General features: G+C 53.5%; 1 protein-coding gene and 1 long non-coding RNA gene across 4 annotated transcripts in view; one reads left to right on the top strand and one right to left on the bottom strand.

The window, feature by feature from the left end:
• Positions 1–455: 455 nt before the first annotated feature.
• LOC132331344 (uncharacterized) lies at positions 456–4,676 on the top strand. Of its 2 annotated transcripts, none has more exons than XR_009487561.1 (3): positions 456–751; positions 1,541–1,697; positions 4,338–4,676. It is a non-coding gene; the product is annotated as an uncharacterized LOC132331344 (long non-coding RNA). The 2 variants fall into 2 exon arrangements; XR_009487562.1 differs by lacking the exon at positions 4,338–4,676 and adding an exon at positions 2,533–2,663.
• The window catches only part of LMX1A (LIM homeobox transcription factor 1 alpha), a 43,569-nt gene continuing 36,511 nt past the window's right edge, over positions 3,339–10,396 (bottom strand). The window contains exons 5-9 of one of the 2 annotated variants that reach the window (XM_059854720.1): positions 5,925–6,094; positions 5,280–5,357; positions 5,117–5,186; positions 4,823–4,996; positions 3,339–4,220 (exon numbers count right to left, since the gene is read on the bottom strand). In XM_059854720.1, coding sequence (XP_059710703.1) covers positions 4,060–4,220; positions 4,823–4,996; positions 5,117–5,186; positions 5,280–5,357; positions 5,925–6,094 — 653 coding nt within the window. In that variant the 3' untranslated portion in view covers positions 3,339–4,059. Of the gene's footprint in view, positions 4,221–4,822; positions 5,187–5,279; positions 5,358–5,924; positions 6,095–10,396 lie in introns of both variants that reach the window. The other variant, XM_059854718.1, reaches the window with a different exon arrangement.

Here is a 10,396-nt window from a genome sequence, read left to right as displayed (position 1 = left end):
TGTCTGTGCACTACAAGCCTCCAACAAATACCTAAAAACACCACCAAGACTCAAATACCCAGCTGCAAACCCAGCCAGCACTGGCCAATGCCATTTTGATTTCCATTCCAGGCTGCATCTGCCACGAGCTCCTGAGCCATCCATTCACAAAGAGCAAGTTAATTAGCATAATATTACTCAGAGCTGGCTGCCTATCAGTATCATCTAATCAGTGTCCTCAACTGACAAGTAATCTCTGACTCGATCTCTCCTTGGCCACCGAGCAGTGCCTGAACAGAAGCAGCTTTGTTTGGAGCCACTAGAGACAAAAAGGTCAGCTCCCACCCTGTTCCTGGCATTGCCCTTGCCTTGGAGAGCAAGGTAGAACCTGTTTGCACGTCAGACCTTGCTCTTTTCTTCCTGCCTTTGACAAAGGGGGTGTCACCTGTCCTAGGAGCCACTCCCCAGCCGGGAGCGGGCTCAGACACGGAGCACAGCATGCCCCACTAAAGGACATCCCGGGGGGACAAAGCAAGGGACACCTGACAACCCACCCAGCCTGTCACCTGCCATGCAGGGACTCCACCACCTGCAGAAGATAAGGCCCAGCCAGTTTTGCTTTGGCAGGATCCATCCACACCCTGAAATAAGGAGCAGGAGGATATGAAATCCAGATGACAGGAGGACCCACATCTGCTACTCCATGGCAAGGTTGCAAACTGGGCTCATGTTCGGCCTGTGTCAAGCACTGGGCCAACTGGCAGAAGAACAGGTTTGAAACCATGAATTCTTCTGATTTTGCTCAACAAAAATCTGCCCTCATCCATAATTCTGATCCTTTCCCAAAATTACATGTTCTATCTAACAATTTTATCCATACATCCAGATTTGCATCAAGAGACTGTTACTATAGGGTGTCATTACATTTTTGCAAGATTTTAAAAGCAGGCAACCAGTCTGTATGACATGGGGGTTTTTATCTGGGGGAAGCAATTTAGCAAGTGCAAATTGGCAGCTGGGCTGATGAAAAACCAGGCTGATGCACCTGAGCATTTTTCAAACATGAAATAGCTGTAGGTGGGGAAGACAAATCTTTTATCTTTAAAACATTAATAACAAAACCCCACAAATTTAAACACAAAGTTTTAAGAAGGATCCAAGTGAGAGGAATTTTGGAGGCAGTTTCAATAACCATGAAGGGAAACCTATTTCAGCTTTGCAAGACTGGGTGGTGTTAACCCAGCCATTGCCTAGAGCTGATCCTACAAATCATGCTGGTTTCATGGGCCACAGCAGCTCCTCCACACCCCCTGTAATCCAGATCTGCCCTATTTCACCAGCAAAGTATTTATCCAAGACCACCAAGCCTGATGTTAGAGAAACCCCAAGCTGTAATTTCCACAACCCCTTTCCCTGCTGTTGTCTTGAGACAGAGCAAAACCCCAAACCAGCCCAGGCATCCAGGCTGTTCTTGGGCTGCTCTTTATTTCACAACTTGGGAAAAAAAAAATGAGAAGTTTTCTTCTTACAGTCATGCCATTTTAAATTTTTTTTCCTGCAGGGTGGAATTAGAAAACATTTCCTAGCACAGGAGCTGCAGAGCAGGGACTGATGATGGGCAGGAAGGAGCACACCTTGTTATGGACAACTCAGAAAATGAGCTGTGGATCCCCACTTGCTGGCATATTTGTGGAACCTCTCTGTGTCTGGGAGCTGTGGTAAGAGCAATTCCTTTTGGGAAACACCCACCCATCCCTTCAAGGCAGTCCTAACACGGAGTTGCTCATGGTCCTAACGTGGAGGGCTGGTGTTCATGGAGTGCTAGTCCAGGTGAGAGCTTGGTGAAGAGCCCCAGCAAGCCCCTCTCTGCCCCCTTGGGTGGGTGGGGGTCAGAGACAGCTGTCTCACCTTCCAGACCCACCAATCTCTGTCTGTTGGCCACAGAGGACACTCCAGGGGTCACTTTAGTCCCAGACCACCAATATGATGAGTTCCTGGCACAGGCTGCCTGCAGAAGCTGCAGATGCCCCATCCCTGGAAGTGTTCAAGGCCAGGCTGGATGGGGCTTGGAGCAATCTGGGATGGTGGAAGGTGTCCCTGCCCACGGCAGGGTATTGGAGCCAGGTGATCTTTAAGGTCCCTTCCAGCCCAAGCCATTCCATGATTCCCTGACACAGCCAGCAGATCCTGAGCCACTCTCTCAGGGTGAGACGCCCCAGCCCAGCCCCCTGTGCCTTTAGTGCCATCACCTCAGTCTCCATCCCCAGTTATTCCAAGCAGGTTCCTTGCTGAGCTCTGGCTGCCAGGCCAGAATATTTGATATCAGAAAACCATCAAGCAAAACCTCCTCACCACACCCTACCCAAGACCTTGCTTCCTTTGAAGTCGCCTCAAACCCTTCCCTCTCCCAATCAAGAGGACACAACCACACATGAAAACACAAGAAAACACCAGGCTTTTTTTCTTCTTTTTTTCTTTTTTTTTTTCTTTAACAGAGAATTTTTTTTTCCTTTTGTCTTTTTTAATTTCATCTGGGTGCGTGATTCCTGACAGTGCTGTCAGCATCTCTCGCCGGGTCAGCCACCTCCAGACCCTGCTACATTCAGTGTCAGACAGGATGGCAGTGACCAGCCAGTGTTTTGTTCTGAGCCTCACAGTCACTTGCACGCCTCTCTCCACGGGGTTGTCGCTTACATCGTTTGTGAACAGCAGCACAAAAGGACACAACGCATGAAAACGAGAGTGGGGATGAGCTGAGGGCCACCTGAAGGCTCCCCCCCAAGGAGAACTCCCCCCGGGTTCCCACAGGTCTGGCAGGGAAAGGCAGGGCTGTCCCTCCTGTCTGCTTCCCCCGAGGGGTGGGGGCTTGGGCTGCAGCGTTTCCCAGGGCCAGGACACCAGCTCACACTGGCCTAGCACCCAGACTGCAGGATATGGGATGGGGTCACTGCTAGAGGCAGGCTGGGACCTGCAGGGGAAGGAAAAGGTGATGTGGAGAAGCACGGCTGAGCCCCGATGGGCTGGATGTCCACCAGCTCCAGCACGTCCACACCACACGGGGCTCCTGGACACGTCCAGCAGTGGGGACAGGTCCTGGCCACCACGCTGTCCCCATCAATCTGCTGGCAAAGAGCAGGTTTCTGGAGCCAGCTCTGCTCTGTGTTCCAACTGCACCTCGAAACCAGTGGGGCAACCTGAGAACACCGAAAATAACCAACCCCAAAACCCAAACCTGTTGCCTGAAATGAACTGATGTTCCTTCCCTGCCACTGGGCTTTTGCAACCTAAACATAACGTTTATAAAAAGTAAAATTATTTCCTCTTATAACTTAAGTGCATTGAGTAATTTCCTTAAATATGGTTCACACTGAAAATAAAGTTACTTTTGCTGTACAGTAAATTTCTGATAGACTTAGAAATAAACTTTTTGTTGATACAATCTGGCAGGTGTGGCCGTGCAGTGCTGCACTCCCAGCCACACGGCTCTGCACGCACGCACGCGTGCCCACACACACACACATCCACACACACAGCCCCATCCTCGGGGACAGGGACAATGCTAGGGGTTTCTAGCTCTCTATATTCACATGGGAACATCTATCTTAAAAGTCCCTACGTTTAAGCAGCGGGCACTCAAACTGGTTGAGGGAACAGAGGGGAAAAAACCAAACCCTGCAGTGACAGAGAGTTCCTCTCCTGTTTCCCCAGATCGCTGTCAGCTTTTCAGATTTCAAAGCCCAGCTGATGCTGCAGGCTTTCCCCATGAAGATCAGCAGTTTGCTCTTTCTAAAGGTGGGATACAGTGCTGGGATGCTCCTACAGGAGAATCCCCTCCCCCTGCCGAAACGAGAAATTCGTGTCCCCGTCTGAAATCTGAAAATCCACCAGCCAGCTGCAAAAACCACTCCTGTCCCTAATCCTAGGCTCCTAAGAGAAACATGAAACTATGCAACCCATAACTTAACTCTCTCCTTGGGAATCCCAAGCTAAAACATTATTTGACGGCATCCCAGCAGAGCTGCTCCCCTCCCTCCCGACCCCGGGAGCTCTGCGGCCCCTGCTGGGGGGACCACGCTGGGCTCAGGAGGTGAAGTAGGAGTTCTGCATGGAGTACAGGTGGTCGATGGGGTTTCCCACTCGTGCCTGGAGTGGCCCTGCATCTGCTGTGCCGAGGAAGCAGTCCCCCAGGTTGCTCAGTGAGGTATCGTCGCTGTCCAGGTCGTGGAAGAGGGGCTCGGCACCTTGGGAAGCAAGGAAGGGACAGGAGGGGTTCAGAGCCTGCTCCAGCACCTCCACAGTGCCTGCTACCCCCAGCTTTTCTAGTCATGCCTTAGGATTTCTGCTTTTGTATTTTTCAGAGCCTGTACTGCTTTGGTGTGTAACTCTGAAGTCCATACAGAGTGTCAGCTGCTGTCTTCACATTTTGGTCAGACGAAACAATCCCTCTGGGCCTGAAACTCAAGGGCACCCTACAGCTTCAGGCCCTAAAATGTATGAACAAAAGTGAGTTGGGGAGGAGCAAACTGGGGGAACATGACTTCATTACCTGAAGCTGTAATTGGAGGATTAACCCCGATATGTGAATGGACCAAACTTATAATTGCCTGAAAAACTCATGACCATTGTCCATCCTGGGTGTAGCCCCTTGGGGAAGCTTCACCTGCCCTTAATGTACCTGAAGGCCCTTCAGTAAATATCTGCTTTTATTCCTTTAACTTTGCCTGGCCTCTGTGTTTAGGTAACCCCTAAAAGGCATCAGTAGCACAAGGCAGGAGAGGACGCCACCACAACCCAGCATCTCTTTGAAGGAGAGAGGGCAAAGAGAGCATCCCCAAAGCCCTACCGTAGGGGTGCATGTGGTCTCCGGGCATCTGGGGTGGGGTGAGCCCTTGCCGGAAAGGGTCGGAGCCGTAGACACTCTGCTCCATGCCCAGCAGCTGCTGCGGCGGGGGCAGGGCGGTGTAGGGGTTCAGCATCCCCTCCAGCCCCGGGCCGCCGCCGCCGCCGTTCGTCTGGGCTGCGAGATAACACCGAGATAAGATCAAGTCATTGGCTGCTGCTTTCTGGGTGGCTGAGCTCCGCTGAGAAGCCTGGAGAGGGCTGGGAGATGGGGAAACCCGAATTGTGAGGAGGGTACCTGCGCTCAGGCGCTGTGTGTTCTGCTGGTCCTGCTGCTGCTGCTGCTGCCTCCTGGCGAGCTTCTTCATCTGGGAGAGAGGAAAGGGGAAAAAACCAGAATGAAAGCCAAAGCCAGGAGGGAGGGAGCCCCAGCAATGGGTGCTGGCACCCCTGGTACCCACCTTTGCTCGCTGGTTCTGGAACCAGACCTGCACCACACGGACACTCAGCCCCGTCTCTGCCGCCAGCGTCTCCCGCACCTGGGAGAGAACAGCGACAGCAGCGACCCTCAGGATTGCAATGCTGGCATGGCCCCGATGAGGGGAGAGAAAGAGGCAACTGACTCCATGGACATCAGAAGGCTCATTAATTACTTTATTATACCATACTATACACATTACACCTAAACTGAATCTGCCAAGCACTCACTCTGCACACAACTGCTCACACTGCACTGAATCTCGTGGCTGTCACCCAACAGTCCTGACACACACACACACACACCTGGCCCTGATAGGCCAAGGAAACAAAACACCAACACTGTGGGTAAACAATCTCCATATTGCATTCTACTTTTGCACAAACACAGGCACGGCAAATGATAAGATTTGGGTTTTCTTTCTCCGAGGTTCAGAGAATGTGACACCCAGAAACATTCTTGGGAAGAATTGTGCCTTGCTTTCCTCTGGGAAGAGAAATGTGGGGCTACATCTCAGCCCACTCAGCCTTTCAGGGAGACTTTGGGAAGGGTCAGATCAGCCAGGACAAGGCCATGCTCAGCATCCAGGACATCCTCAGGAGCTGGGCATGGGCCCTTCTCCCCATACCTTCCTGCAGGGCTTGGAGGAGACCTCAAACGACGCCTTGAACGCCCTGCGCTGCTGCGTGGTCAGGATGGTCCGTGGCCTCTTGGGCCGTTTGTGATCCTTCCCGTCCTCAGCGCCCTTCCCCGAGGCCTGGCCCAGCTTGCAGATGCTGTCCTCATCATCACTTTTGCCTAAGAATGAAAAAAAAGCAGGTCCTTTACAGAAAACAAGCAGCACATACCATCTCCAGCATGGTCAAAATGTGAGAGATTTAAAACAAGCTGGTGTTGGTGGGGATCTTGTTCTGAGTATGTGAGAAGCTGAGGTTTGGGAGTAGGGGAGAGCTACTGGCACTTAAAGTCTGTGACTGCTCAGCCACTAGATGTGGTTTGGGGTTCTTCTTTTCCCTAACAGTCTGAGCAGCTGCAATGTGAAACCCTGGGACAGCTGATTTTCCCTCCACCAGAGCCAGATCCCTGCCTGCTTCACAGGAATTTCCAGCCAGGCCACAGCTGGGGACACATCTGGACAGAGACACACAGGTCACATGACCCAGGTGAGGGGCCAGCAGTTGTCAAGGACCACTGTGCCTCTGGGGCTGTCCCCCAGAGATTGGGGGTCCCTCTGCCTGGGCAGACCAGGCGGGGGAGGGCAGGGGGATGGGTGAGCTGGGATGCTCAGAAAGGGCAACGTGTTAGCCAAGAACCATGTTAGCCAAGAACTCCTCACAAACACCTCCTGACCTGCTCTGCCATGGAGAACAACTCCCTTCAGAGCAGAGACTTTTATCCATACATGTAAGGGGCACCTTTCTGCCTGTTATTTCCTTCTTTCTGTGGAGTTTTAAATCTCCCTGGACAGAAACCCAGGGTCTTTCAGCCTTCAACCCTCAGCTACTCACTGTGATGGGCTGCCCCACTGCATTCCCAGGTGTGTCTCCCTGCTGCTCTCCACCACTCAGGGCATGGAGCCTTTGGGCAGGAACTGCTCCAGGAAAGAGGACAGTGCCTCTTCCCAGCTCTCCTCATTTACTGCACCTCCCCTGCTGATGACCTTGCTTGCTCAGCTGTGATGCAGGTTTGACAGCACCTTCCCCCTGGCTAGCTATAAATCACTTACAGCCTTTTCCAGAAAGCTCCTTAGGTGCTCATCTGGGACTGGCTAATGGAGCCGAGGTGCTGGCTGGATATGGATGTGGGCTCTGCAAGGCTGTGCTTGGCCCGAGCCCATCCCAGGGCTGCCGTGGCTCTGGCACATGGGGATGTACCTGGGAGTGTGAGCCTGGCTCAGGGTAATTCATGGGGAAAACGGGCCAGGTCAAACCCCACAGCAAGAGCTAATCATGGATCTCACACAGCAGGGGAGTTTCAATCCAATGGCAGCCCAGGTGGGAATGAGGAAAGGTGGGAGCAGATTTCCAGGGTGAGGGGAGGCAAAGATCCCAGAGGAGCAGCAAGAATGCTCTCAGGCACCAGTTACCTCTGCTCTCCACACTCCTGGGCTCTCTCCTGGGTTCCAGCCAGGAGCCTTTCCCTGTCAGTGGGCAGGGAGAGCTCTTGACACTGGCAGCCCCCAAAGAGCTGGGAGTTGGGTCTGGCCCCCAGGAACCAGAGCCTTGCTGCTGCTCCAGCTCCCTTCTGACTCACAGCACACCCATGACATTCCCACACCAACAGGAAGGACAAACTGATGTTTCCTTGCATGTCCCAGCCCGAGGGATGCCACACTGGAGCAGGTGTACGAAACCCCAGGGGAGGCCGGAGCTGTGGAGCCTCTGGTGGCTGACAGAGCTGAGCAGTGGCTCCTGCTGCTGCTGCTGCCTCCTTCCCAGCGCCAGGTCCCTGCTCTGCCAAGCTGCTGGCTTTCCTGAATGCTGAAGGAGTTTGATTTTAATGGAAAGGTAGAGATTTTTACAAATCGTGGGAGAAGGAATGCCAACTGGTGCCCGAACCCATCTGCACCCGAGCTCGAGGTCAGCACCCCACTCCCCTGCAGCCCAGGAGGGGCAGAGCCACAGGCTCATGGACTCCATCAGGTCCATGATGCTTAAAACCCACTCCAAGAGGGAAAACCCGCTCAGAGCAGCCTCTCCAAGCCCTCCCCCCGCCAACACCTGCTCCCCAAATCCCTCCCAGTGTCAAAGGCAAAGAAGGAAAAGTGAAGCCGGATTTGGCGGGGTATTACTTTTAATTAACTCTCCCTTTCAAGCCTTTCCCCACTGAGGAGGGGGGGAGAAATTAATGAGTGTCTGGGGCTGCCCTGACGTCACCTGGGAAGGGGCCGGGGCCGTGGATATTGTGGATATTGTGGATATTGTGCGGCGTGCCCCCGCTCCGACCTGCCGAGCCCACATCCCGCCGCCGGGGCCGGGACATTCCTCGCCCGGGAGGATTTAGGGAGAGCAGAAACGTTAGGACGTTTTTAATTGGAAAGCAGGGTCCTCTTTCAGAGGGGCTTGTTTACTCAGGCTGGGCGGCAGAGGCTCGGGGGAGGCAGTAATTGAAGCGAGGGTTTGGGAGATTACAGACAACATATGGCTCGCTTTTTATCTGCGCTTTCTCATAAAGTGGCCCTTGGTGTGCGGCGGCCGGGGGGGAGAGGGAGGGAGGGAGAGAGCCTGGGGGGCTTCAAAGCAGCCGGGGGTGGGGGGGGACAGGGAAGAGGCTGGAGGTGCTCATCACATGCTGCTGGTGACGGGCATCCAGAGAGGGGACACCACTCTGCGTCTCCTGGCACGGCGCTGGGGTCTGGCGGGAGGAGAAGGCACCACACACTGAGCAGCCGCGGGGAATGCGGACCTGGGCTGGTCCCTGCTGTGCCATCGTCCCCAACGTCCCAAGATAAAGCTGGGAGCCACCAAAAGCAGCCAGGGACAAGCTATGGGGTCTGTGGGGAGATGGCAAGGGCCGGGACCCCCCAGCCAGAGGCTGCCAGGCCACGGCAGGGGCTTTGGGTTGGGTTTCTGATCAGCCAAGGGGTTGCCTTGCCCTTTTGACTCCCACACTGGCCCTTCACATGCCTCAGGTCTCAGCTGGAGTTTCCACCAAAATAAGTTTGTCGCCTGGAGGTTTTTGCTAAGCTGAGGCTCTTGGTTTGGCCAGAGCTGCTGGCACTGGGGCTGGAGCACAGGCTGATGAGTCGCTGGGGAGGAAAAGCTCCCCAACCTTTCCCCAGATGCCCTCTTCCCCCACTAGGAACAAACCCAAACCATTGTGGCTGATTTGCTTTCTCTTCTGCATGACATCTCCTCATTGGTTCCTATTTTAACTGAAAAGGGTTTGTATATCCCAGAGGAAAAAATAGTAATTCTTCAATCAGTTAAGGATTTTCCCAGGGCTAAGGGAAGAGCCAGTGCCAGTGGGCTGGGTCCTCCTGCACTCCTGCCTCTCCAGCTCCTCCAGTGCTGGACCATCACTCACCAGCTCCCCTCAGCCACCTCCTCCCATGGACTCACTCTGATTCTTATACATCACCACTGTTAATTGCAAGGAGGGCTTTTTTCTCCTGAGCAAGCAGGATTGCAGGGCTCACACAGAACCCACACAGGCAGTGCTGCAAGAGAGATGGGCTTTCAGTGCAGAGGAGCTCAGTACTAAAGAGAAATACAGACTTTGGGCAATTTTTGCTCCCTATCTTACGAAAAACGTCCCCATCCCTTCACAAATGTTCTCCCAGTTACAGCACTCCAGTGACAGAGAGCACCAGGCTTTGTTGTGTCCGTGCTTCACACCTTAACAACACACTCCTAATATTGATTTCTACTTTTTTAAAATCCAGTGCTTTGCTCCAGCAGGGAAAAGACAGCCACCCCACCACAGATGCTGGCAGTCTTTTCCAGAGCAGAGAATTTCCAAGGTAAATCCTTTCCCTCCACGAAGCAGACTTTTCTCCAGTGAGGGATTTTAAGGGGAACTGAGAGACTGGTGAGGAGGAGGGCTCTGTGGGGATGGTGTTATCCTGAGGATTTTGCCTAGCAGATAATTTCCACCCTCCCAGTCCCCAGCCCTGGGCTTTCTCACTAAACTTTTCTTCCTGGGAAACATCCAGGTTTCATTTGCCTTGACTGCAGATAACATATTTTAATGCTGGTCTGATGCTCTGGGCACCCTAACCTGGTGGTGACACCCTGGCTGGAGCAGGATGCTGGCCCCCTGCCCACTTCCAGCCACAGGGCTACCTCCCCTGCAGCCCCCCTCGGCTCTGCAGTGTCCCCACGGTGTCCCCATGATGGGTCAGCAGGCTGGCTCTGGCCATCAGCTGCTGGGGACACAAGGTTTGCCGACTCCCTGCTGCCAGCTCATATTTCAGCTCTGTGCCTCAGTTTCCCTTTGTTATTAAAAGGGGTGACTACAGCAGAAGCAGCTCCTTTCTTGTTCTCAACCTTTCCAGGGACAGGAACAGGGACAGGCAGGGACACTGAGGCACAGGGCAGGGACAGAGGTTTAGCCCTAGCTTTAGTCAGTGGCCAGCTCTCCCTCCCACATCTGGGGAAG

The sequence above is a fragment of the Haemorhous mexicanus genome, chromosome 9, assembly GCF_027477595.1.
Source record: "Haemorhous mexicanus isolate bHaeMex1 chromosome 9, bHaeMex1.pri, whole genome shotgun sequence".
Classification (NCBI taxonomy): domain Eukaryota; kingdom Metazoa; phylum Chordata; class Aves; order Passeriformes; family Fringillidae; genus Haemorhous; species Haemorhous mexicanus.
Note: the sequence above shows the minus strand (reverse complement) of the source record. Positions and strands in the feature narration are given on the sequence as shown.